We start from the raw sequence: 27,677 nt of genomic DNA on the forward strand, positions 1-27,677 counted from the left end.
AGATTGCACCATTGCACTCCAGCTGGGGTGACACAACAAGACTCCGTCTCAAAAAAAGAAAAAGGTCGGGGGGCGGTTCCAAAATGGCCGAATAGGAACATCTCCAGTCTATAGCTCCCAGCATGAGAGACACAGAAGATGGGTGATTTCTGCATTTCCAACTGAGGTACCGGGTTCATCTCACTGGGGCTTGTCAGACAGTGGGTGCAGGACAGTGGGTGCAGTGCACCGAGCGAGAGCCGAAGCAGGGTGAGGCATCGCCTCATCCAGGAAGCACAAGGGGTCAGGGAATTCCCTTTCCTAAGCAAAGCTGTGACAGATGGCACCTGGAAAATAGGGTCACTCCCACCCTAATACTACGCTTTTCCAATGGTCTTAGCAAACGGCACACCAGGAGATTACATCCCGTACCTGGCTCAAAGGGTCCCACAGCCACGGAGCCTAGCTCATTGGTAGCACACAGCCTGAGATCGAACTGCAAGGCGGCAGCGAGGCTTGGGGAGGGGTGCCCACCATTGCTGAGGCTTGATTAGGTAAACAAAGCAGCCAGGAAGCTCGAACTGGGTGGAGCCCACCTCAGCTCAAGGAGGCCTGCCTACCTCTGTAGACTCCACCTCTGGGGGCAGAGCATAGCCAAACAAAAGGCAGCAGAAACCTCTGCAGACTTAAATGTCCCTGTCTGACAGCTTTGAAGAGAGCAGTGGTTCTCCCAGCATGGAATTTGAGATCTGAGAAAGACAGACTGCCTCCTCAAGTGGGTCCCTGACCCCTGAGTAGCCTAACTGGGAGGCACCCCCAGTAGGGGCAGACTGACACCTCACACAGCCGGGTACCCCTCTGAGACAAAACTTCCAGAGGAACGATCAGACAGCAGCATTTGCTGTTCACCAATATTCGCTGTTCTGCAGCCACTGCTGCGGATACCCAGGCAAACAGGGTCTGGAATGGACCTCCAACAAACTCCAACAGACCTGCAGCTGAGGGTCCTGACTGTTAGAAGGAAAACTAACAAACAGAAAGGACATCCAAACCAAAACCTCATCTGTACATCACAATCATCAAAGACCAAAGGTAGATGAAACCACAAAGATGGGGAAAAAAACAGAGCAGAAAAACTGAAAATTCTAAAAATCAGAGCGCCTCTCCTCCTCCAAAGGAATGCAGCTCCTCACCAGCAATGGAACAAAGCTGGACAGAGAATGACTTTGACGAATTGAGAGAAGAAGTCTTCAAATGATCATACTTCTCTGAGCTAAAGGAGGAAGTTCAAACTGAGTGCAAAGAAGTTAAAAACCTTGAAAAAAGATTAGACGAATGGCTAACTAGAATAACCAATGCAGAGAATTCCTTAAATGACCTGATGGAGCTGAAAACCATGGCACGAGAACTACATGATGAATGCACAAGCTTCAGTAGCCAATTTGATCAACTGGAAGAAAGGGTATCAGTGACTGGAGATCAAATGAATGAAATGAAACGAGAAGAGAAGTTTAGAGAAAAAAGAATAAAAAGGAATGAACAAACCTCCAAGAAATATGGGACTATGTGAAAAGACCAAATCTACATCTGATTGGTGTACCTGAAAGTGATGGGGAGAATGAAACCAAGTTGGAAAACACTCTGCAGGATATTATGCAGGAGAACTTCCCCAACCTAGCAAGGCAGGCCAACATCCAAATTCAGGAAATACAGAGAACACCATAAAGATACTCCTTGGGAAGAGCAATTCCAAGACACATAATTGTCAGATTCACCAAAGTTGAAATGAAGGAAAAAATGTTAAGGGCAGCCAGAGAGAAAGGTCAGGTTAACCACAAAGGGAAGCCCATCAGACTAACAGCAGATCACTTGGCAGAAACTCTACAAGCCAGAAGAGAGTGGGGGCCAATATTCAACATTCTTAAAGAAAAGAATTTTCAACCCAGAATTTCATATCCAGCCAAACTAAGCTTCATAAGTGAAGGAGAAATAAAATCCTTTACGGGCAAACAAATGCTAAGAGATTTTGTCACCACCACGCCTGCCCTACAAGAACTCCTGAAGGAAGCACTAAACATGGAAAGGAACAACCAGTACCAGTCACTGCAAAAACATGCCAAATTGTAAAGACCACAGAGGCTAGGAAGAAACAGCATCAACTAACAGGCAAAATAACTAGCTAACATCATAATGACAGGATCAAATTCACACATAATAATATTAACCTTAAATGTAAATCGGCTAAATGCTCCAATTAAAAGACACAGACTGGCAAATTGGATAAAGAGTCAAGACCCATCGGTGTGCTGTATTCAGGAAACCCATCTCATATGCAGAGACACACATAGGCTCAAAATAAAGGGATGGAGGAAGATCTACCAAGGAAATGGAAAACAAAAAAAGGCGGGGGTTGCAATCCTAGTCTCTGATAAAACAGACTTTAAACCAACAAAGATCAAAAGAGACAAAGAAGGCCATTACATAATGGTAAAGGGATCAATTCAACAAGAAGAGCTAACTATCCTAAATATATATGCACCCGATACAGGAGCACCCAGATTCATAAAGCAAGTCCTTAGAGACCTACAAAGAGACTTAGGCTCCCACACAATAATAATGGGAGACTTTAACACCCCGCTGTCAACATTAGACAGATCAACGAGACAGAAAGTTAACAAGGATACCCAGGAATTGAACTCAGCTCTGCACCAAGCAGACCTAATAGACATCTACAGAACTCTCCACCCCAAATCAACAGAATATACATTTTTTTCAGCACCACACCACACCTATTCCAAAATTGACCACATAGTTGGAAGTAAAGCTCTCCTCAGCAAATGTAAAAGAACAGAAATTATAACAAACTGTCTCTCAGACCACAGTGCAATCAAACTAGAACTCAGGATTAAAAAACTCACTCAAAATCCCTCAACTACATGGAAACTGAACAACCTGCTCCTGAATGACTACTGGGTACATACCGAAATGAAGGCAGAAATAAAGACATTCTTTGAAACCAAGGAGAACAAAGACACAACATACCAGAATCTCTGGGACAAATTTAAAGCAGTGTGTAGAGGGAAATTTATAGCACTAAATACCCACAAGAGAAAGCAGAAAAGATCTAAAATTGACACCCTAACATCGCAATTAAAAGAACTAGAGAAGCAAGAGCAAACACATTCAAAAGCTAGCAGAAGGCAAGAAATAACTAAAATCAGAGCAGAAATGAAGGAAATGGAGACACAAAAAACCCTTCAAAAAAATCAATGAATCTTGGAGCTGGTTTTTTGAAAAGATCAACAAAATTGATAGACCACTAGCAAGACTAATAAAGGAGAAAAGAGAGAAGAATCAAATAGACGCAATAAAAAATGATAAAGGGGTTATCACCACCGATCCCACAGAAATACAAACTACCATCGGAGAATACTATAAACACCTCTATGCAAATAAACTAGAAAATCTAGAAGAAATGGATAAATTCCTCGACACATACACCCTCCCAAGACTAAACCAGGAAGAAGTTGAATCTCTTCATAGACAAATAACAGGCTCTGAAATTGAGGCAATAAATAATAGCTTACCAACCAAAAAGTACAGGACCAGATGGATTCACAGCTGAATTTAACCAGAGGTACAAGGAGAAGCTGGTACCATTCCTTCTGAAACTATTCCAATCAATAGAAAAAGAGGGAATCCTCCCTAACTCATTTTATGAGGCCAGCATCATCCTGATACCAAAGCCGGGCAGAGACACAACCAAAAAAGAGAATTTTAGACCAATATCCCCGATGAACATTGATGCAAAAATCCTCAGTAAAATACTGGCAAACCAAATCCAGCAGCACATCAAAAAGCATATCCACTGATGAAGTGGGCTTCATCCCTGGGATGCAAGGCTGGTTCAACATATGAAAATCAATAAATGTAATCCAGCATATAAACAGAACCAAAGACAAAAATCACATGATTGTCTCAATAGATGCAGAAAAGGCCTTTGACAAAATTCAATAGCCTTCATGCTAAAAACTCTCAATAAATTAGGTATTGATGGGATGTATCTCAAAATAATAAGAGCTATTTATGACAAACCCACAGCCAATATCATACTGAATGGGCAAAAACTGGAAGCATTCCCTTTGAAAACTGCCACAAGACAGGGATGCCCTCTCTCACCACTCCCATTCAACATAGTGTTAGAAGTTCCGGCCAGGGCAATCAGGCAGGAGAAGGAAATAAAGGGTACTCAATTAGGAAAAGAGGAAGTCAAATTGTCCCTGTTTGCAGATGACATGATTGTATACTTAGAAAACCCCATCGTCTCAGCCCCAAATCTCCTTAAGGTGATAGGCAACTTCAGCAAAGTCTCAGGATACAAAATCAATGTACAAAAATCACAAGCATTCTTATACACCAATAACAGACAAACAGAGAGCCAAATCATGAGTGAACTCCCATTCATAATTGCTTCAAAGTGAATAAAATATCGAGGAAACCAACTTACAAGGGATGTGAAGGACCTCTTCAAGGAGAACAACAAACCACTGCTCAATGAAATTAAAGAGGATACAAACAAATGGAAGAACATTCCATGCTCATGGATAGGAAGAATCAATATTATGAAAATGGCCATACTGCCCAAGGTAGTTTATAGATTCAATGCCATCTCATCAAGCTACCTATGACTTTCTTCACAGAATGGGAAAAAACTACCTTAAAGTTCTTATGGAACCAAAAAGAGCCCGCATGGCCAATTCAATTCTAAGCAGAAAGAACAAAGCTGGAGGCATCATGCTACCTGACTTCAAACTATACTACAAGGCTACAGTAACCAAAACAGCATGGTACTGGTACCAAAACAGAGATACAGACCAATGAAACAGAACAGAGCCCTCAGAAATAATACCACACATCTACAAATATCTGATCTTTGACAAACCTGACAAAAAACAAGCAGTGGGGAAAGGATTCCATATTTAACAAATGGTGCTGGGAAAACTGGCTAGCCACATGTAGAAAGCTGAAACTGGATCCCTTCCTTACACCTTATACAAAAATTAATTCAAGATGGATTGAAGACTTAAATGTTAGACCTAAAACCATAAAAACCCTAGAAGAAAACCTAGGCAATACCATTCACAACATAGACATGGACAAGGACTTCATGTCTAAAACACCAAAAGCAATGGCAACAAAAGCCAAAATTGACAAATGGGATCTAATCAAACTAAAGAGCTTCTGCACAGCAAAAGAAACTACCATCAGAGTGAACAGGCAACCTACAGAATGGGAGAACATTTTTACAATCTACTCATCTGACAAAGGGCTAATATCCAGAATCTACAAAGAACTCAAACAAATTTATGAGAAAAAAACAAACAACCCCATCAACAAGTGGGCAAAGGATATGAACAGACACTTCTCAAAAGAAGACATTTATGCAGCCAAAAGACACATGAAAAAATGTTCATCATCACTGGCTATCAGAGAAATGCAAATCAAAACCACAATGAGATACCATCTCACACCAGTTAGAATGACAATCATTAAAAAGTCAGGAAACAACAAGTGCTGGAGAGGATGTGGAGAAATAGGAACACTTTTACACTGTTGGTGGGACTGTAAACTAGTTCAACCATTGTGGGAGACAGTGTGGCGATTCCTCAAGGATCTAGAACTAGAAATACCATTTGACCCAGCCATCCCATTACTGGGTATATACCCAAAGGACTATAAATCATGCTGCTATAAAGACACATGCACATGTTTGTTTATTGTGGTACTATTCACAATAGCAAAGACTTGGAACCAACCCAAATGTCCATCAAGGATAGGCTGGATTAAGGAAATGTGGCACATATACACCATGGACTACTATGCAGCCATAAAAAATGATGAGTTCATGTCCTTTGTAGGGACATGGATGAAGCTGGAAACTATCAATCTCAGCAAACTATCGCAAGGACAAAAAACCAAGCACTGCATGTTCTCACTCATAGGTGGGAATTGAAAAATGAGAACACTGGGACACAGGAAGGGGAACATCATACACTGGGGCCTGTTGTGGGGTGGGGGGAGGGGGGAGGGATAGCATTAGGAGATATACCTAATGTTAATGACGAGTTAATGGGTGCAGCACACCAACATGGCACATGTATACATATGTAACAAACCTGCACGTTGTGCACATGTACCCTAGAACTTAAAGTGTAATAAAATGTATATATATATATATATATAAAATCTTCCCATATTAAAGATCTTGACATTCTACAAAAATAATTAATAAAATCCGAACTGTTTAAAAATGGTCAAGGTCATGAAATAACCAACCGTTCAAGTTTGCCTGGGACTGAGTGGGGTTCCCAAGACACAGAACTTTCAGTGCCAAAAGCAGGAAAGTTGGGCAAATAGCGATGCGTTGGTCACTCCGCCTCAGAAACTTTTCCAGATTAAAGGAGACTAAATGCACCTAAATACACGATGTGATCCTGAAGCAGGAAAAAGAAGGGGGAGTTTCCCATGAGAAACAGAAATAATTTATGAAATTTGAATAGCTCCATACATTAAATAATAGTGCTGTGTAAATATTAGCTTCCTAATTTTGATCACTGAGCTGTGATTGTGGAAAAGAATATCCTTATTTTTGGGAAATACACACAGATGGTGTATACTGAAGGGGTTAATTGGCATAATGCCTTCAGTTTACTCTCAAACATTTTGGGGAGAAAGAGAAAGAGGGAGAATATAATAACATCAACGTGGTAAAATCTTAACATTGCTGAATATAGGGGAAAGGGCATATAGAAATTTTTCACACTGTTTTGGTATAAATTTGAAATTATTTCAACATAAAAGTTTATTAAAGATGTTAATTGTCTGCCATGTACTACAAATAAATTAGATTCTCTGTTAAAGTTGGTAGCATTTTTATGCTACCTCAGTTTGTCATTTGTCTCTTCATTTGTTTATATTGTGTGAGATTTTTGTTTCTTTATTTTATGACTTGGAAATTTTAAATTGCCCTGCATTCAGCTTTGTCTTTCTGAGAGACTGCATATCTTCCAGAGCAGGCATGAATCTGCCTGATGATTTTCATCCCCAGTTTTTTTTTTTTCTTTTTTTATTATTATTATTATTATTATTATACTTTAGGCTCTATGGTACATGTGCGCAACGTGCAGGTAAGTTACATATGTATACATGTGCCATGCTGGTGCGCTGCACCAGTTTTTAGCAAAGTGTCTGGAACCTATTGCTGTCCAATAAATATTAGATAAATTAGTAAATATAAATAATCTTTTTGGTTTTGTCCTGTGCTTTTAGTCTTAAAAGAGACTTCCTCACCTCTAAAGAAAAACATTTTTACATATATTTATTTCTAAATCTTTACAGAATTTAATATTTTTGTAGCCTATTAATGTATATGGAGTTTCCTTTGGTATACAGCATGAGGTAGTGATAACTTTTCCCTCCTCAAGATGAATTGTTTCAGCACTATTTGTAAAGCAGGTCTTCCTTTCTATATAGTTTTGAAATGCCACCTTCATTATATACTGAATCTTATATCCTTATAAGGAGAGAGAGAGGGAGAGGGAGAGAGAGAGTGAGTGAGAGAGAGAGAGAGAGAGAAATTATTGAGAGCATGGACTTCATCCAGAGCCAGTCTGAATTGGTTTAAATATTGATGGTCAGGCCAGGTGTGGTGGCTCACTCTTTGCTTTTAATCCCAGCACTTTGGGAGGCTGAGGCGGGTGGATCACTTGAGATCAGGAGTTCAAGACCAGCCTGGCCAACATGGCAAAACCCCATCTCTATCAAAAAATACAAAAAAATTAGCCAGGCATGGTGGTGCACACCTGTAGTCCCAGCTACTCAGGAGGCTGAGGTGGGAGAATCACTTGAACCCAAGAGGCGGAGGTTGAAGTGAACCGAGATCCTGTCACTGCTTTCCAGCCTGGGTAACAGAGTAAGACTCCATCTCAAAAAAAAAAAAAAAAAAGGAAAATTCAGTTTTATAATCTCAGGCTATTTAATCCTTTATTTCCTTCTCTTTATAAGGAAGATAAATAATATCTAATTTAATAGAATTTTAAGGGATAAAATAAGTTTATAATAAACAGAATAAATACTGATGCATAGTAAGCATTATGAAGTATTTGCTATATTGTTTTTTGAGCTCCTATACTATTATTTAAATAATGTTATATGCCTCTTGTTCTATCTCCTTTAGTTCTGTACTGTTTCCTTTCACTTTCTGGAGTCTAAGTTTATATCCTTGGCACTCTATTCTCTGTTTTCATAGTCTCTTCTTTCAAAATAGACTCTACTGTCAAGGCTTCAAATACCATTTTGTGCAGATGATGAAGAAATCTAACACTGTAGTTCTGGCCTCTCTCCTGAACTCTCTGTCTTCTGCTCTATTGAATAGAGCATTCCAAAAGAATGTCTTACCATAGTTTTAAACATAATATAATATGTCTCAGTGTGAATTAGTTTTCTGACCCTTTGACATTGGCCAATATCATAATTTCTTTATCATTCAGGCTTTCAATTTCATCTATGCCTTCTCCCTTCCCAATCTAACCAATTATCAGATATTGATTTATTTTAATAATGATTTTCTTATTTGGCTTTCCTACCATTCTGACTATAGTCAGAACCTATCTCAACATCTACACCTCCCTTATCCCCTTTTCAATCCTGGCATCTGATGCTGACTCATCTTAAAATGGGAGTGTGGAGAAATCGAAAGTCTAATAGTTTTTTATTGGCTATAGGCATAAATCTTAAACAGTAGGATTTAAACTCCATAAAGGGAAGGATTTTCATGTATTTTGTCCACTGCTGTAACTCAGTGCCCAGAAGAATTCTAGGCACATAGTAGGTAATATGATAAATGAACCCTTATCCTGACATTCAGGGACTTTCACGGTTTGCCTTCAACCTCTCTTCCAATGCACAAACGTCTAATCCAGACTGACGAGTCTGTTCCATTCCTCTGGATATAATTTAGATATACTCTTCTTGGTTCATTTGCTGTTAGTCATCTACTCTCCTCTTCCAATCATACTACCTTTCTCCTCTCTATCTTTGTAAATCCTTTTTGCTTTTCAGGGACCAGCTAAGTCCCAAGGTGTCTGCTTAATCTGTCTTGATCAATTGATCTATGCTAATCTCCATCATCCTATAATGTCTATAGCAGTTAAAACTTATGTTGTTTATCTTTTACTGGACAAATGCCTCCTCTCCCCGAATAAATGTACTCTGTCTGAAGGTATGTGTGCCCTTTGGCATCTTCTGCATGATAAGGGTTCCACTCACTCTAACTAGCAACTGTCGTCTTCTGATACTCAACCTGAAATACATTTTAATAACTTCATTTCATACAGCATTCTATTCTTCAGACTCAATATTGCAAACAGAAAAGAAGACTTTATTCCTGAAGTGTATCTGATGGAAAAATGGAGACAGAGATTGAGTTACTTAAGCTCTACTCAATTTTCATCTATTGTTCTTTCCATCAAGCCAAATTAGCTGTCCTTCTTTAGCTGACTAGTAGGAAAAAGCAGAAAAACCAGAAATTAAGGGCATTTAAGAACGGCTGCCTTCCCTCAGTCCTGGATTTCTAGGAATATTTCAGAAATCTGTGGTTATTTGTTACAAAAACTGGGGGAAGATTTTACAGTGGCAAGTCCTGTGAGATGAGCACCTTAACTAAGTGATCAAAGTGAATATCACTAGTAGGTGACATATTAACATCATGTACACCTGAGACTGATGCCCCGAGAAGGGCACACTATCACTTCAGTGTTATTTATGACCAAAATACACAACCTGCACCCAACCATGAGACTATGTCACACAAATCCAGATTGAGGAACCCTCCACAAAATGACTGCTCAGTGCATTTCAAAAGTGTTGAGGTTGTGAAAGACAAAGGAAGACAGGACTGCCACAGATGGGAGGAGACTAAGGAAACCTAACAATTCAGTTAATCACTGTGTTACTTTATTAAACACAGTGTAGGATCCTGAGTAAAATCCTGGACCAGACAAAGGTCATTAATGGAAAAACTGACAATATTTAATAAGATGTATAGATTGGTTATTCGTATTATATTGGTGTTGATTATCCAGGGATTTTATTTTTTATTTATTCATTTTTTTTTTTTGAAATGGAGTCTCACTCTGTTACCCAGGCTGGAGTGCAGTGGCATGATCTCAGCTCACTGCAACCTCTGCCTCCCTGGTTCAAGCGATTCTCCTGCCTTAGCCTCCTGAGTAGCTGGGATCACAGGCATGCACCATCAGGCCTTGCTAATTTTTGTATTTTTAGTAAAGACAGGGTTTCACCATGTCGGCCAGGCTGGTCTCGAACTCCTGATCTCAGGTTATCTGCCTGCCTTGGCCTGCCGTGCTGGGATTACAGGCATGAGCCACCACACCCAGCCCAATTGTCCAGTTTTGATAACTGTAATTTGGTTATGTAAGTTGTTAACATTAGGGGAAGCTGAGGGAGGTATATATAGGAACTCTGTACTATTGTGCAACTTTCTATAATCTGAAATTATTTCAAAATAAACAGTTGAAAAATTGAGGGGGGGCATGATGAATTTCTATGTTCTTGCATTTAAAAAATTACCAAGCTTGAGAGTCACATCAATCATTGTCATTCACCAATATGATCACTTTAACCTTTTTAATGTGTGTGTAATGTGGGATCCCTTTCAGCATGTGGAAGGGTCATTAGCTGTGGAAGGCACACAGGCTAGACAAGAAAAATTTGGAGAAATGATTCTCAGTGATATACAGCATTCATTCAACAGATATGCCAGGTAGGTGCTAGGAATACAACTATGAACAACATAATAGATTCCTGGCCTCTTGGAGTTTACAGTCTTATTAATAAGGAAGATAAAATCAGAACGGTTGTTTTCTGTTTGTTTGTTTTTGTTTTTGCAAAAATCAGAAGGTGGATTTCTTAGTATAAGGCCATGGGGGCATAGAGACTTGTGTCAAAAGAAGAAATTTGCTACAAAAGTTGGAGAAGGTATTCAAATTGTTAAGGTAGTGGTGTGTGTGTGTGAGAGAGAGATTGTGTGAGTGTAGTGTGTGTGGTGTGCTCTTGATGTGAACCAGTAATACTTGCAGGCAGGAAAAGGCAGAAAGGTGAATTACAGGAGAAAAGTCGGTAGAAGGTCTTAAGGGGGACAGACTGAAAGGAAAGAGGGAAGGGAGGAAAGGTAGAAATGAGAACAGTTAAAGTCATTTAATAATACCACGTAGGCCACTGGCCTAACTGCAAAGAAGGCAAGAAGGTCGCAGGGTAATGAAGGCCTCCTCTAAGTGTGATTTCAGAAGGTGTGGGTGAAAAGGGTAGAGAAAAAGATTGGGGATGGGAGACAAGCAAGAGGAAAACATCAAATTGGGGACTGCTGAGATGGGGAATGGAACATGAACATGGTATGGAAGGAAGGATACTAGCCGCCTATAAGTGGGAAAGGAGACCATCCGGGTCATACCCAGGCGGTGGCGAGCGCGCCCGGGGTGCGGCTGGCCCAGCCCGACCCCGAAGGGCTGGCGAACGGGGGGCGCCTGGGCCGGGCGCTGGGTCGGGGAAGGTTGCGGGGGCAGAGGGGGAGGTGTGCGCAGTGTTTGGTGATGTCATTGCAAGTCAGTGAGCGGTGAAATTTAACACCGGCCGGATTTGCTTGGCTCCTCTTCTTCCAGGCAAAGCAGCCGGCGGCAGTCCACGCCGAGCGCCTGCAGTTGCCACCGGCCCCCTCGCACCGACTTGATTTCCGAAGTGGGTGTGTGTGCTTGTTTGACAAATGTTCGGGCGCGGGCTGTTTCCAAGGACTTCCTCCCCCACTTCATCTCCTTCCCTACCCCCACCCCTTTCTCCTCCCAGGCCCAAAGCAGAGGACTCCACTGGAGTCACAGAGTCGCCTTTGAACCGCAAGTGAACTTGAGTGCTGCACTAGCAGCCCGGCTCCCGCTGCCGCCGGCGCCCCGAGGCCTCCCAGTGAGGTTTACCTCCTCGCCCGCCGTCCCCGGGGAGCGCAACCCTGGGCTCGTTCGTTACCGAGCCAGAGAGCTAGGAAGCCTGTCCTCCCCTTCGGGTGCTATTTCCTACCTCCTCCCGACTTCACCCCCTCCCCTCCTTTTTTTCTTGTTGCGGGTTTGAAGCATGGTTTTCATGTGACTGTTTTTTCCCTTTTTTCATGGACAGTACCTGCACCCTAAGCAGTTCAGAGTTGGCTTCTGTTTTCCGTTAGCGCTTTGCTGCACGGACAAATGCATACAAATGCATTTAAGAGCCCACAGAACAAGGCGTGGAAAAGTCTCCCCCACGGCAAAAACGTAAGTAGCCCACCCGCCGGGTAGGGTAGGGGTTAGACCAACCCCTCTCTCCACCCCCTGGTTCTGCTGAGCCTGATGTAGATCTGAGGTCCGGCTCCTTGGCACTTTTTGGCTTTAGGAGCGGCCGAGTACCCGCGGTATCTTCCCCTTGTCTTCTCAGCTTGTAAAATACCGTGTTTGAAAGGATGCCTCGTGCCAGCAGATCTCAGACAGTTTATGCTAAAGCGGTCTTTTGACTCGAGAGGAAAAGCTCGCTGGCGCGAGTCCCAAGGTCCAAGGCAGCGGCTCCCGAAGCTCCAGAGCTGGGCTCCGACGATCTCTCTGGCTCCAGCTCCCGCCACCCTCGCGCCCTCCTCCCCTTCTCCTCCCGCAGGGCCCTGTCGAGGTCCTGCTTCCCCGAGGTGCTTCTCAGGGCGTCCAGCCTGGCGATTGCTGTGACGCTAGAGGTCCCCCAGGGTCGGTGTGCGCAGCCTGGACCACTGGACTCAGGCGTGAGGAAGGGTCGCCAGCTGGGGGAAGGGGGTGACTGCAGAACCTTGGGCGTTGGGGGGTTGCTTTACCCACGGGCTTAGAGGCAATCCCTTCTGGTTAGAAGGCCAACAAACGTTGCCCATCCGAGCCGAGGCTGCGCGCTGATCATTGCCCTGTCACTGGGGAAGTGGCACTCGCGGCGGGGACTGTGGGGGGAGCAGGACATGGGGGCGGGCCTGCCCCTCCTGGGGAGGTTTTGGGCGTGTCCTGACGGGCACCCCACCTCCCCTTTGGGCGCTGTACCTGCTCCCATGCCTTCCCTGGGAAAAGGGCGTGGACCAGGGGTTGCGCGGCTTTGGCTGGATGCCCTGGTCCCCCTGGAAGAGGTCAGTGGGTTACACAAGTTTGCTTCTGGCCCCTGGGCGAGAAGGGTGAACGCGGCTGTGGAAGTCTTCTGCAAAGAGGCTGTCCCTCAGGAGGGTAGGTGGGAGGAGGGCGGGGAACAGAATTGACCGTGTCAGCTGAGGGCAGGCGGAGGCGGGGTGCGGAGAAAGAGCGCCTTGTGGTCGTGTTTGTATGAACATGTGCTTCCCAGCCGCGTGCAGCCCAGCCTGGCTGGGGCTCGCGCGCGCGCTCTCTTCCGACCCCTGGAAGCCTCGCTGCTGGGCTTCCCAGCTGACCAGATAAACCTTCCCGCACACCCCCATCCCCATGCAACAGTGAAGAGGAAACCTCCCAACTTCCTCAACCTCGTGCGGGCTGCGCGGTGCTGGAGGCTGGGGAGTCCCTGGAGCGAGTAGAGGTCAAGCTCTGCGGGTTGCCTTCTCAGAGCGGCTCACGCAGGTCGCATGGGGTTCCCAGGCAGAAGATTTCCCGCCACTATTCTCGATAAACATCCCTCTGTGTGGACCAGCCTGGAGAGTCGGGGGTTGCAGCCGATCCTGCGGAACTGACAGATCTTCCCGCTGATCAGGGGCGGATGCAGAGAGGCTCTAGCCCCGCCATCCTGGAGACTCCAGGAGAGACGGAGTGAGGCCCTCCTGCAGCTCCTGCCCCGAGGGCTTTCCCTCTGCCACCGCGCGAGGCCCACGCTGGTGACTAACACTCCCCTTGGTAGTTGTGACTAACCACCCGGGTTAAAGCAGATCTGCTCCTGGGTTCTGTCTTGTCTGGTTTACACTTCCCTTCCAGACGCTCCCAGAAAAGGCCCTGCATAAATTCTTGGGCAGTTTGGGGTTTGTAAATTGGGTCCAGATGATTGGGGGGAGGGAGGCAGAGAAACCAAATAGAATGGATTGCACCGGAGAAACCTCTGAAGAAAAATTACAAAACGTGGAATGGGAAGAGAACCCTTGTGCAGAGACGTGGGGATGAGTAGCAGGTTCTGGATGAAGGTGTTTGTCTCCCATGACCACCAGAGGCCTTGCAGCCCTTGGTTATCTCATAATATCCAATTTGTTCTATTACAGGGGCCATTGGGGATGGGCTGCAGAGAATTAAGGGTAATTCATAATTACATCAGATTACAGAACTCACAGCTCCAACCACACATGCAAACTTGGGAAAGATGGTTAATGATTGGGCTGAAAAAATTGTTTCTAGAAAATCCAATTTTCATAAATAATTTGGAATTTTTCAGTTTGAAAATAATGCCACCAACCCTTCGGAGTTTGAGGCAGGGCGGGGCGGGGGGGCTGGATTTGGAAGAAGTAGCTAATTTATAATGTCAGGCCACTGAATTAAACCTTAGAGTCTCTGATGAAATCCCTGAGTTTTATTTTCCTTTTGTGGTGAAGTTTTGTAAGACAGGGAGCGCTTTTTAAAATCACAGTTCTGATTAGTCACCCAAAAACAGTTCCAGTTTAAAACTGGATCTTTACAGACACTTTCTTTCATGGGGTCTTTCATATAGGTTGCCTAATGTGAATTTGTAGAATTAATAAAATTAATGAAATCTCAAAGTCAGCTTTAGATACCTTAATTTGACATATTATCAGAAGGTCTCCGAGGCAGGCTATTATGGTAATTAAAGACTTTTATAACCAAAAAGGAATTTTGGAATATAAAGATCTATTTCCTAGATGGCACGAAATTCTATTTTTTAAAGTTACTTAGTTATCTTTGTGTTCAAATAAATTTTTAAAATAAGCTGATGTCTCAGGGAGAGTAAATGTAATTTAAGGAAAGTACTTTTGAGTGTCATTTAGACATTCTGCTTGTTAATTTGTGAACAGCAGAATAAAAGTAAATTTTATTATGGGAATTAGAATAGCTGTGCTAGTTTCCTTGCCATGCCTTCCAACTATGACTTATTTTAGAATTTGTAACTCTAATGAGAAGTAAAGACAATTTTATTTTCATTCTCATAAAAGGCTAACATTATTCTGTCATTCATTTATTCATCATTCATTAACCTATTTATTCAACACATGTTTACTGAGCTCCAACCATGTGCCCAGTGTGGTTCTAGGCAGTAGAGATACAATGATTGAGTATGACAGATCCACAATTGCTGCTCTCCAGTCTAATAGAGGAAATAGTAAATGAAACAACCAAGTATAACGAAATGAAAGGAGGATATATACATGAGGGGCACCTAGCAGTCTTGGGTGGGTGGACAGGGGAGGAAAGGATAATACTCGAAGGAAAAGGTAACCAAAGGAAATGAAATCTAGACTGAGACCTTACTGAAAAGAACATGAAATTTTCCAGACAGAAGGAACAATAAAAGGCTCAGAAGTGAGACAGCACAGTGCATTTGAGGGCCTGAAAGAAATGAAGTTGGTTGGAGTACACGTTCTAGGGAAGCAGTGACTGGAGCTGGAGCTGGAGAGATAAACGGAGACCAGATTTGGAAAGGCCTTTAAACCATGTTTAACAAGCAGAGGTTAGGGAGACTTGACTTTTCTTGATTTTGGAATGAGTGTATAGGTAGAAGATGCCAGATAAGTTATGTATTTGTTGAAACTCAAGACCACCTGATTGTTTCATTGACTGAAGATTATCTGATTCATTAGTTCACTTGAAAATCTTTATCTAACACTAGTATGTGCCAGGAACTTTACTAAGCTAGGCAATAGTTTAACATTCTCTGTGGTGTTACTAGGACAGACTAGTTTAGATGTATTTTTCTTCCCTCCTACTGACCGGACTCTAGACACTTTGATTATATGAAGTTCTTAAGCATTTATCTCCCTTGCACTGCATGAATTGCTTGAATGCTTGGAATTTAACCAAAAGCTCTACAGGTTGAGTACTGCTCATCTAAAATGCTTGAGACCAGAAGTGCTTTGAATTTCGAATTGTTTTGGATTTTGGAATATTTGCATATATATAATGAGATATCTTGGGGATGGGACCCAAGTCAAAACATGAAATTCATTTACGTATCATATATACCTTATACACATAGACTGAAGTTAATTTTATATAATATTTTTAGTAATTTTGTGCATGAAATGAAGTTTTGACTGTGACCCAGAAAGTCAGGTGTAAAATGATTCCAGTATGGCATCATTTCAGCCCTCAAAACTTTTCAGATTTTGGAGCATTTAGGACTTTGGATTTTCAGATTGGTGGTGCTCAACCTGTAGTATACTTCACACTGGTTTAGCTATATAACTACCACCTGAGTTGAATTAATAGTCTGAAAAATTCATTGCAAGTAAGTTAGTGACAGTACTACTTTGCTCCCTGAATCATCCAACTTTATGTCCACTGCTGTGATGAAAAGTCTTTTTTCAGTTATTTTGAGAGGAAAGAACAGAAATTTTACTATTTCTCGATCTTAGTAGCTAGTAGAGAGCAAAATCTGTAAAGCTGTCATGACTTAGAGAAGTTCTTGGCATGTAAACGTAGCGTGGTGGAAATTGTTGAAATTATTGATGTATATCGTGTGTGTGTCTTTCAGATTTGTTCACCATTTTCAATTGGTTTAAAAGGCCACCAACTCATAAAAAGTTGTCTATTCACAAGATTTCACAAGTCCTTCCCACTATTATAAATTGAATCTATGTAGGAGTGAGCATCAGTAGCCTGAAGACATAAGTTATAATACCTAAGAGTCTCATGGGTACCCTAAGCAAAAGATACCTCGGATTCCCCTAAAGCAACTTGGATCTTTTGAATAAAGAGGAAGTTGAATAGCTCTAAGAATCATCTAGGTACGATGCCTGGAATGGATATTAGTCATTTACATGTTCTGAGTATGGTCTTTGGATATCTATTTTCTGTCTTATCCTCTTTAGGCCTTTACTTTCACATGTCTGGTTATGTTTGGACTGTTGCTGGTGTCAAACTGAAAATGTGACTAGCAGCCAGACTCATGCAGAGTGTTTCTTATTTTGTTAGATATCAATATCTTGGGTTATATTTTTTGAGCCTTTATTAAGTGTTTGTTACCATATTGTTGACTTCTTTTGGATATGGTCTGATTTTGTTAAATGTCTGAGTAACTGTAACCCTATAACTTTGTATCAGTGACACATGGTCCACATATACAAACCAGTGAATGAAAACAAACATGTTTTGAATATTCAAAAATTGTTCTTGTTTAATAAACCAACTAGACTATTTGTGGGAGTAAACTAAATACATGAATGAACAACTTAGTAGACTATTTTAGGTTACTTAAATAGTATTGGACCAAAACTATAGGAAGACCTTTACAGTTTTGTGGTTAAACAACAAACCGTTTATATATATGTGTGTGTATATACACACACACATATATATACACAAACCCTTTATATATATGTGTGTGTATACACACACACACACACATATATATAACATTTTGCTAAGTAATTTGCTTTTTGTCTTTTAATGCCAGTATACTAATGTGATCTCATCATACACACAAATTATAGGATTTTACATTTGGAATGTAAAACACAAAAACATAAAATTTGTATTATGTCATCACATAATAGATGAGTCAGCTAAGACCCAGAAGAGGACAAAGAACAGCTGCTTCCATAGAGAACTCTACCATCTACTGCTAATGTGGAAACTTGATAAGTTTTATTTGTTGAGGAAATGTATGATAAATGTAGTATCATAAGGGGGAAAACCCAAAGAAACAAACAAACCTAGTCCATCAGACATTTCCCAAGAATCTTGGATTCATTAAATACCCATATACAATGATGGAGTTTGGCTCTTTATCAAACTGACTATGTCAATGAAACTTCATCCTTTCTCTGTGTACCCACTTCAGAGACAAGAAAGCTAAAATGAAAATTAAGAAAAAAAAGAAGAAGGCTTCCATATATGCTACCATAGCAGATTTAAAAAATTCTATTTCCCTTCTCTTTCTTTGGACATCTAACTAAAATTGCCTGTATTTTTTTTTTATTTTTTTCCAAGTGTTAAAAGAATCAAGTCCATAAGGAAAAAGTGAATTCCTCAGTCATTGGGAGATAATACTTTTGAGCATTTCCTTTTAAAAAGTATTTACTGTCAATTTCATGTAACACATGGGTACACTAGAGGTAAAAATGAAGACCTGCTGCTTGCTCAGATATTTACTTTCATAAAAGGTAGGACTTATAGGAGTATAACAAAGTCACAATTAATCTATCAAAAGTACAGAGGTGGGGGAAAGATTCATTCCCCTTTAGAGATGATGGGAAACTTCATGGAGCAAGTATTGATTTAATTAGGCTTTGGGTGTACTTAAGAATGATAAGGGGAGACTGGGAGGGCATTTCAGACATATACAAGGTCTTTCCAGTGGATGGAGAATAACTTTGTATGGCTGGAACTTTGGAGATATCGGGGTAGTGGGATCCATATTGCTAAAAAAGGAAATTGAAGCTGAATAATAAGGGCCTTGAATGCATTGTAATAAACTTTTCCTGTTCTTTTTCAGTTGGCTATTAGTTTTGGTTGTAACTAGACAAAAAGAAAGAGAATCTATTTTAGTCATTGATCTCTACCAGTCCATTAGTCATCAGCTTTCATACATAGGTACATTTATGTAAGGTATGGCTCAACTGGTTTGTCATAATCCCCTAGGATCACCTGTCTAAAGAATGATGTTTGATGTGCTCAGGTTTTCCTGCCTCACACCAGGAATGGACTTGTTAACATGTTTATTTCCATTTTTCTCCACTGAGGTCACTGGGGAAGTTTATGAGTTTGTTGAATTGCTAAATGAGTAGTGCTGGCTGTTGTACTCGTCATTAATTATTTTTAAGGGAAAAGTGCCTGTTGGGTTATTTCTATGCATCTGAGTGAGCCTGATTACCTTGGGCAGGTGAGACATGCTTCCATTCACATTCAACTTTCTACTTAAGACAGCATAATTGAGATGCACTGTCCTTCATTGACTGTAATCCTAAGTAAGCAGTTTTCTAGTCTCACTGATATGTATCCTGCCAGTTATATGTTGAAACATAAATTTGAAAGGTAAATAGCCTCCTTACTCAAGCTCTAAATCACATTAGGATACATCCTGGAGAGCCCACACATCATTTTAATCTTGCACAATGGTCCTCAACCTTGTTTGCATATTAGAATCACTGGAAAATGTTTTAAAATGCCTGTGCTATGGACACATTAAAATCAGAACCTCTGTGGGGCAAGGAGAGAAAGATCCAATTATTAGTAGTTTTTAAAACTCCCTAGGTAGGCCAGGCATGGTGGCTCATGCCTGTAATCCCAGCACTTTGGGAGGCTGAAGCGGGCAGATCACCTGAGGTCAGGAGTTCGAGACCAGCCTGGCCAACATGGTGAAACTCCGTCTCTACTAAAAATACAAAAATTAGCCGGGCGTGGTGGCAGGCGCATGTAATTCCAGCTACTCAGGAGGCTGAGGCAGGAGAATTGCTTGAACCTGGGAAGCAGAGGTTGCGGTGAGCTGAGATCGCTCCACTGCACTCCAGCCTGGGTAACAAAGAGTGAAACTCTGTCTCAAGAAAACAAAAACAAAAACAAAACAAAACTCCCCAGGTAATTCCAGTGTGCAGCCAAGGGGTAAAAAGATCCAAACAGGCGGACTTTATATCATCTCTTGAGAGTCATTTATTTTAGAGTAGTGGTCCTCAGAATGTAGTCCCAGATCAGTAGCATCAGCACACCCAGGAACTTGTTATAAATGTGTATTCTTGAGCCCCACCCCAGACATACTTAGTTAGAAATTCTGGGGGTGAGGCCCAATTATTGTTCACTAGTCCTTCATGTGATTCTGATCACACTAAAGTTTGAAAACCACTGACCTAGTGCAGTAGGAAAGGATTTTAAAAGGGCCAAATAGTATTTTAGGGTCATGTCATGTTATAAAATTAGATATATGTGATTTAAGCAAAAGTAAAATCTATTTAGATGTATTTTAATAACATTGTAAATATAAACACAGTGAATGTTCTAAATAGTTTTTTCTCAGAGTTTGGTACACATACAATCTGCATTAGAATCACCTAGTTAAAATGCATGCATCCTGGATATCCATCGCAAATTTTTGAATCATAATCTCTGTGTTGGGGCCCAAAATCTGCATTTTTTACAAGTTCCTCAGGTGAGTCTAACATTTGGGAACCATCCATCTAAATGAATAATGCCATATATAAGAATGTTTCATAGGCCTCATTACAATATATGGTTTAGTTATTTATCCATATCAGCTAAAATCTCTGCAATGATTCAGTTGATTTGTTTGTAGAGTTAGTGACAGTTGTTAAGTATTCTATCAAAACCTTGTCTTATAAGAGCTGTGCTCTGGACTGAGTACGGCCATAGAATGTTCAATTTTAAAATTACTAACAAAGAATAAATACCATTTTAATACAAATGAAATTTGTGTTCCATTATAAATAGTCTAATTTTATATTTACTGGCTTCAACTTTGTAAAAAGATCATCTTTCTTACATTAAGATGCTCCTTACACTAGTTGGTAAAGGTAAAAAACATCTTATTAGTAATAAATAGAAAATGTACCAATTACTACTAGTACATCAGGAATTTAATAAAAAGGAATTAATGGTTTATAGACAGCTCCGTAATCACTCCTTGCGGTACTGCATTTTACAAATACATCATTTGAACAGTCCCTGGGTTAGAATCAAAAAGAGAATCAGGGTCTATATTAGCAAAATTAGGTAATGAAGTATTGTTTTCAGCATGCTTATCATCTCTCTTCAAAATTATTTCTATAATTTTCATTTTGGAGGTAGATACAGCCAATTATGAAGAATGTTCAACAAAATTTATTAAAAGTTTCGTTATACTAGCAATGTCACAAAACATTTTTGCTTAGATAGCTCATCAATACTAATGGACATTTTAATTTGTAGTGATTGGGTATTGTGTTCATAGCTACTAGTAATCAAAATGCTCAATGTTGACATCTACAGGCCATTGCTATTTTCAAAACCAAAAAATCATGAATCTAGTACCAGTGATTTAAGTATGATATTCAAATGGCTTTCACATATAACCATTAATTTAAACAAATAAATAGCTGGTTCCATTAATTTATAATCACTATAGTTAAGCAACTGTAATTTGGGTTATTTTTGTGGAAATTTCTACTACTTTGTATGAAATTGCATATATGGTAATTTAACATAATATATGATAATAATACCACCTATACTAGTTCATATTTATTGAACGTTTCCTATGTGCCAGGTACTGTTTTCTGTGCTTTACATGAACTTTTTAAGTTAATCTTCAGAAAATCTTATGAGGTAGGTTTAACAGATAAAGCAACTAAGGCATAGAATGATTAAAAATGTGCCCAAGTCACATAGTAAGTGGAAAAACTGGAATTTCACTTCATAGCCTTTGGTCTTAACCACTATGAATATTAAAATATCATGCTATTTAAAATAATTGCTTAATTCTTAATCTTGCATAGACTGTTTTGGATTCTATATGGTTGTAAATGTCCAAATAGTAAGTTTTTCCCAAATGCTTTTTTCTTTTCCTAGGAAACCACTTCTTCATTTTATTGTACTATGTGTGGCTGGGGTTATTGTTCATGCACAAGAACAAGGTAAGAAAATTACCTTCTAATTTATTCGCTTACTTAAAAATTCTACTTCCAGACAGAAAAATTACATAACTTTTAACTCATTATAACTGTAAATTCAACATTAAACAATAACAAAAATTCCACCCAGTACCATGAGAATGCAAGATTAAAGAAACCAATTTTGGGGGGAAATATGACCTTTAAGAAATTACTCATATCTTCCGTCTGTGAAATTGCTTACATTTTTAAGCAAACTCTATAAAAAAGAAGTTTTGTACAATAAAAAGGCTTTGCTTGTGACTTCATTTTAAGTGGGAGTTCTTGGGGGTGGCAAACTGTGACTGAATTACCTTTGCACTTCTTGATACAACAAAAGCATATAATAAATGTTCCGTCTAGATTTGCATCATTAAGAAACAAAATGGAATTTGCATACTAGTGGGCTTAGGATTCTATTTAATTCAAATGGAGAGGTTTAGAAAATAAGCCTAAACCCGTTTTGTTTGTGCCTGCTAGTTAATTACTCTGGTAGTATGATGATAGAGTTTCAGGAGTCTATGTATATCCTAATTCATTCATTTAAACATGATCGAAGCATCTTCTATTTCCTGTGTAATATCCTATTGCCAATGATTGGAAATGTAAGTAAGGTAATGTCTATAGCATCAAAGTGAAAAAAATGCCTTTGTCAAAGGTAAAAAACATACCAAAGTCAAAGAGACAAATCCTAGAACTGTGCTGGACCTACAGATAATATTACCAAGGCCTCAGATTTTTTTGTTTGTTTGTTTTTCTCCTCTGCCTTAAAGGTAGCAAAGGGCTCTTCTGCACAGAGCTGCCAAAGCATTAATTCTTACAGATCCAACTTTTCAGTTGAGTGATCCATTTGATGAACCCCTTGTCAGTTGGATCAATTGATCAAATAACAGTAAGAAAAAGACAAGTAAACAAATTATGAATGAAATATGTGCAAGGTAGAGAGAGGGCAAAAAGGAAGAGTGGTACTCTGGTTGACCAAATTGACAAGTAGATACAGATAAATATTCTTTCAAATATCACATAGATGAATTAAAATATTTCTTAGAAGACATTTTCTAAATCTCTTTTATGGGAAATGATTAAATTGAGCCACATGTCACATGTAACTTCATGAAAAACTATTCTTAACCAAGGCATTTACGTTACTTCATTTAGCTTGAAGTGGCCATGAAGAGGAGAAAAACTCTCTCTTAATTTATTGTTATTACCACTGTTACTGTTTCTGAGAACTTATATAAACTACTAGTCACTGTGCTATTAGCATAGACATTTACTTCACTGCTGCCTCATTGCAGGGTTTTGTAATTATGGCCATGATAGAATTGCGGAAACTAAGATTAAGGAGAACAGGTAACCACCTCCAAGTAACAGCTTAATGAATGGAAGAACCAAGATTTGAGCTCATATTTTGACCGCAAAGTCTACAAATTCCTTAAAATTGAGGCTCCTAGAGCCACAGAGAAGATAAGGAAGAGAAGAATACAATTATTAATTAAATGTATATTTTGTGTCATGTCCTTTGCTGGTACTTTACATATATTATTCTAATTATCATAATGAACCTGCAGAGTAGGTATTATAGATGAAGAAACTGAGACTCAAAGAAGTGGCTCACCTACAGCTTAGATTTGAATCTAGATCTGTCCATCTCTGAAGACAAAACTTTTTCCCTTAAACATCCTCTCGCTTCACAGTTGCCAGCCACTGGCATTACGAGTTTAATAATTTGCCAAATATATTATTATCGAAATATTAGAAACCCATGCAAAGAAAGATATAGGGAAAATTAAATATTTATGAACTGATTTTTTAAAAATCTAGAACCAACAAAAGGAATAAATGAAAGAAACAACATATTTCTTTCACCCTTAAGATCTCATTTATGGAATGTAAAATATGTTCTTTTATTTCAGAGCAAGCATCATAATTTTCAGTTTTATACACCTAAAATTTTATTGCCAGTTCTTAACAAAGAGAAAAGTCCTTTAGAAAACCTCTTAGACTTTAGAAAATTGAATATTTTTGAGCACAAAAAAGAAATGGAAATAGTATATTATCAGAAACTTAGAAACACTTTTTTCCTAAAATAAATTTTCTGATTAAATTGGCATGATGCAATTTGTAATGTCTAATCAGGAGACTGGAAAACCATTATCAGATAAATTGTGTTTTGATATGATCACCAATATTATTTATATTAATACCACTGAATATGTATGAGTGAGAGATTATCCTAAGTTAGACTTACCAGAAATAAATATTTGTGTGCTTATGAGATTTTTCAAAACTTAAAAATGTATATCAAAGAATTACAAGTACCGTACAAAGTTTAAAGGCCAAATTGTATGACAAAACATATAGCAAAAAGCAGTGTCCCTTCCCCTTACCCACTCCTAGTATTGTCTGCCCAAACTCTTTTAGCACCTTCTTTTGGTTTTAGCATCAATATTTAATACTATAATATGTTTAAATATTATTTTGACTTCCTATTATTAATGATGAGGACTTAACATTTCTATACTATTCTCTGTGTCCTCTTTCCCTCCTTCTATTCTCTCAATATAGTTTTATCCAACTTTTGGTTAAATTAATATTCACAATTAATGTCTTATTATGACCATGTGCATATTTTTTTATCACTGAGCCATGAAAGTCTATATTTTTTTCTTGTAAATATTACAAGATTGCCTCCTTTTCTGTTTGCTTTATGTGCTATGTCACTACCACTAAATCTCAGATATTTTGAAATATATTTTCCCCCAAAACACAACAAGTACTCCAGAAATTTGATTTTTTTCTTGGAGATGTTCCTTCTGCATGCTAAAATTCTGTTCTGCTATGGACCAGTAGTTCTCTAAGCTTCCAGTAGAGCTGATATCTGTGTTAGATGGAGTTTCTTGGAACTCTTATTTCATTTTTCATACTCTATTTCCTTATTTGGGTACAGCATATCCTCCAGTTGCATCCTGAGAATATGCACTTGGGTGGTGCATTTTTTAGAACATTCAGTTTCTGAGAATGTGTTTATTCTCAGTCTTACAGGTAGTTCAGGTGAGTATAAAATTTTAGGCTGTAAATATTATTCCCTCAGAATTTGAAATATTTTCATCTTTTGCCTTTTTTTATCTGGCTTGCAGACTTTTTAAATCTGATGTTATATTAATTCTTGATCCTTTATATGTGACCTTTTAATTTCCCTTTTAATCCCTTAAAATCGTCTGTTTATCTTTGATGTTTTGGAATGTTACAATAATCTGTCTTGGTATAGGTCTTTTTACAATTCATTGTGCTAGGCACTTAGTAGGCCTTTTCAGTGTGGAAGCATCCTTAATTTTCTGGGAATTTTCCTGTGTTATTTTTTCTTCCTCTTATTTCCTCTTTCTTCAATATCTTTTAAATAATAAAACTTCAGTATTGGGCTCTTTATTTTCTTATTTTTAGATCCCATTTTCCGTTTTTCTTTTATGTACTACTTTATATGAGATTTTTCATCACTTACTATTCCAAACATTTTGTTTAATTTCCTATTTCTTCTGTGTTTAAATTTTTTTTTTTCTTTGAGATGGTGTCTCTCACCCTGTCGCCCAGGCTGGAGTGCAGTGGCACAATCTCGGCTCACTGCAAGCTCCGCCTCCCAGGTTCATGCCATTCTCCTGCCTCAGCCTCCCAAGTAGCTTGGACTCAGGCACCTGCCACCACGCCTGGCTAATTTTTTGTATTTTTAGTAGAGACGGGGTTTCAACGTGTTAGCCAGGATGGTCTCGATCTCCTGATCTCGTGATCCGCCCGCCTCCCAAAGTGCTGGGATTACAGGCGTGAACCACCGTGCCTGGCCTCTGTGTTTAAATTTTTAAGGGTTTGTTCACTGAGATGCGTCTTTTTTTTTTTTTTTTTTATGCATCCTGTTCTTGTTTCTTCGATGCAATGTCTACTTTTATCTCTATAAGGATAAGAATGATGATTTTTTCAACTTTTCTTCTGCTGTCTGCATTGTCTTTGTTCTAAATTTTTGTATTGGGTCTGTCTTTTATGTTGGAGAAGTTGTTTATAAGTATGCAGCATTTCTATTATCATTTAAAAGTAAGACACTGGCCAGATGCGAGGCTTATGCTTGTAATCCCAGCACTTTGGGAGACTGAGGCCGGCACATTATCTGAGGTCAGGAGTTCAAGACCAGCCTGGCCAAAATGGTGAAACCCCATCTCTACTGGAAAATACAAAAAAATTAGCCAGGCTTGGTGGCATATGCCTGTAATCCCAGCTACTCAGGAGGCTAAGGCAGAAGAATTACTCGAGCCCAGGAGACACAGGTTGCAGTGTGCTGAGATCGTGCCAGTGCACTCCAGCCTGGCCGACAGAGTGAGACTCTGTCTCAAAAAAAAAAAAAAAAAAAAGAAGAAGAAGAAGAAAAAGAAAAAAAAGTAAGACACTAAAAATATGCTTAACAACTGTTTGTATGGGTAGGCTAGTTAACTGAGATGTTTCACATAGAGGATGATTAAGTAGAAACTTGTCTGACTATTTTGTTAGGCTATACATGTCTGAGGCTGCAGGACTTCTCTAGAGAAGGATCCTCCAATATCTTACTTGTAGAATATAATCCTGGTTGCCACTGTTATTAGAGTTAAGTGATATAAAGAGGTTCTTGGGTTGATGGGGGGAGGATTGTCTCACAATTTTGTATGTCAATTTTAGCCAAATCCTTTCTCAATACAGTGCTTCCCTTCCATTTTCCTCTATGATTGATTCAATGTTTCTGTGTCATTAACCTTTGGTCTCCTTTAGTCTGGAAGCTTCTTATACAAACTTTCAATCCTCCACCCTCACATATCCCCAACCCCCAATTTGAAGCCCCAATGCTGAATTCATTGATTTTGGTGCCTTCAATTCTTGAGCCTTTTCAGGATTTTGCAACATGAATCAGCCTGCCTGTCATTAGCATTTGCCTCTGAAGCCCTTAGGTTTAGTTTTTTCAGCTCTGGTAATTTCTTCATGTGCTTTTCATTTTCCAAAAATTTGTTGATATATTTTGTCTGCTGTTGTCTCTTCTACTCATTAACTTTGTCCCTGTAGTTCTAAACCACATTCCCTTATTCTCATTTGAGTAAGATTTTAAGAATGAGAAGAAATAAGCATCTATGTGATTTGTCATGGTTTCAGTAAATTTCCTTAAATTTTAACACAGCTAAGAAAAAACATTTTAAGTACCTTATTAATAGATGTAAATTGTATATTTTTTATGTCCAAGTTTTAGGTGTAATCTAATGAATAAATGATTCTATCTTAAGAAAAATTAATTATGTAAGCCTGAGTTTTCTGAGGATTTGACAGATGTAGATACCTTTTCTTACCTGATATGTCTATTTTCGTTATTACTTTGTCTTTGTTGGTGGGATGGGGCTGCCAGTGAGATGTTGGCATAGCTACAACACTTCTCTACAATGACTTGCACCATGCATAATGTGTAACTAATTCTTAACATGCACATCTTTCTCAGGTTCATGATCCCTAGGTGTGAAAACCACATGTGTAAAAATCTCTGTGTAGAATATTCATCTCGAAGAATTTCAGAAATTAATCTGAAATGTGTTTATTGTTAACAGAAGCAGTTCATTGTAGCTGCAGTAACTTCAAGTCCTTTCTGCACAAACACTTGTATGGGCACTTAGCCAAAACTTCTATACATAGCTTAGAGCTTCATTTCTCATCTTATAAATAAATTAGTATTTATCTCTTTATGCAGAATAGATGTGCTATTTAAACTAAGAATACTTCTAGGAAACGATTGCCACCTTTAACATACCCAGTGTGACAATGGTATTTAAGCACAGGTGTTCCGGAG

The 27,677-nt window shown here is 39.3% G+C and overlaps 1 protein-coding gene across 8 annotated transcripts in view; it reads left to right on the plus strand.

Moving 5' to 3' along the window:
* Positions 1-11,655: 11,655 nt before the first annotated feature.
* The window catches only part of COL24A1 (collagen type XXIV alpha 1 chain), a 428,817-nt gene continuing 412,795 nt past the window's right edge, over positions 11,656-27,677 (plus strand). For 4 of the 8 annotated variants that reach the window (XM_063653316.1, XM_063653317.1, XM_063653318.1 and 1 more), the window contains exons 1-3: positions 11,774-11,790; positions 11,896-12,347; positions 21,753-21,817. In XM_063653316.1, the coding sequence (XP_063509386.1) occupies positions 12,292-12,347; positions 21,753-21,817 (121 nt within the window). In that variant the 5' untranslated portion in view covers positions 11,774-11,790; positions 11,896-12,291. Of the gene's footprint in view, positions 11,795-11,895; positions 12,348-21,752; positions 21,818-27,677 lie in introns of those variants that run through there. The other 4 variants (XM_063653313.1, XM_054478067.2, XM_063653314.1 and 1 more) reach the window with 4 other exon arrangements.

The sequence above is a fragment of the Pongo pygmaeus genome, chromosome 1 (assembly GCF_028885625.2).
Source record: "Pongo pygmaeus isolate AG05252 chromosome 1, NHGRI_mPonPyg2-v2.0_pri, whole genome shotgun sequence".
Classification (NCBI taxonomy): domain Eukaryota; kingdom Metazoa; phylum Chordata; class Mammalia; order Primates; family Hominidae; genus Pongo; species Pongo pygmaeus.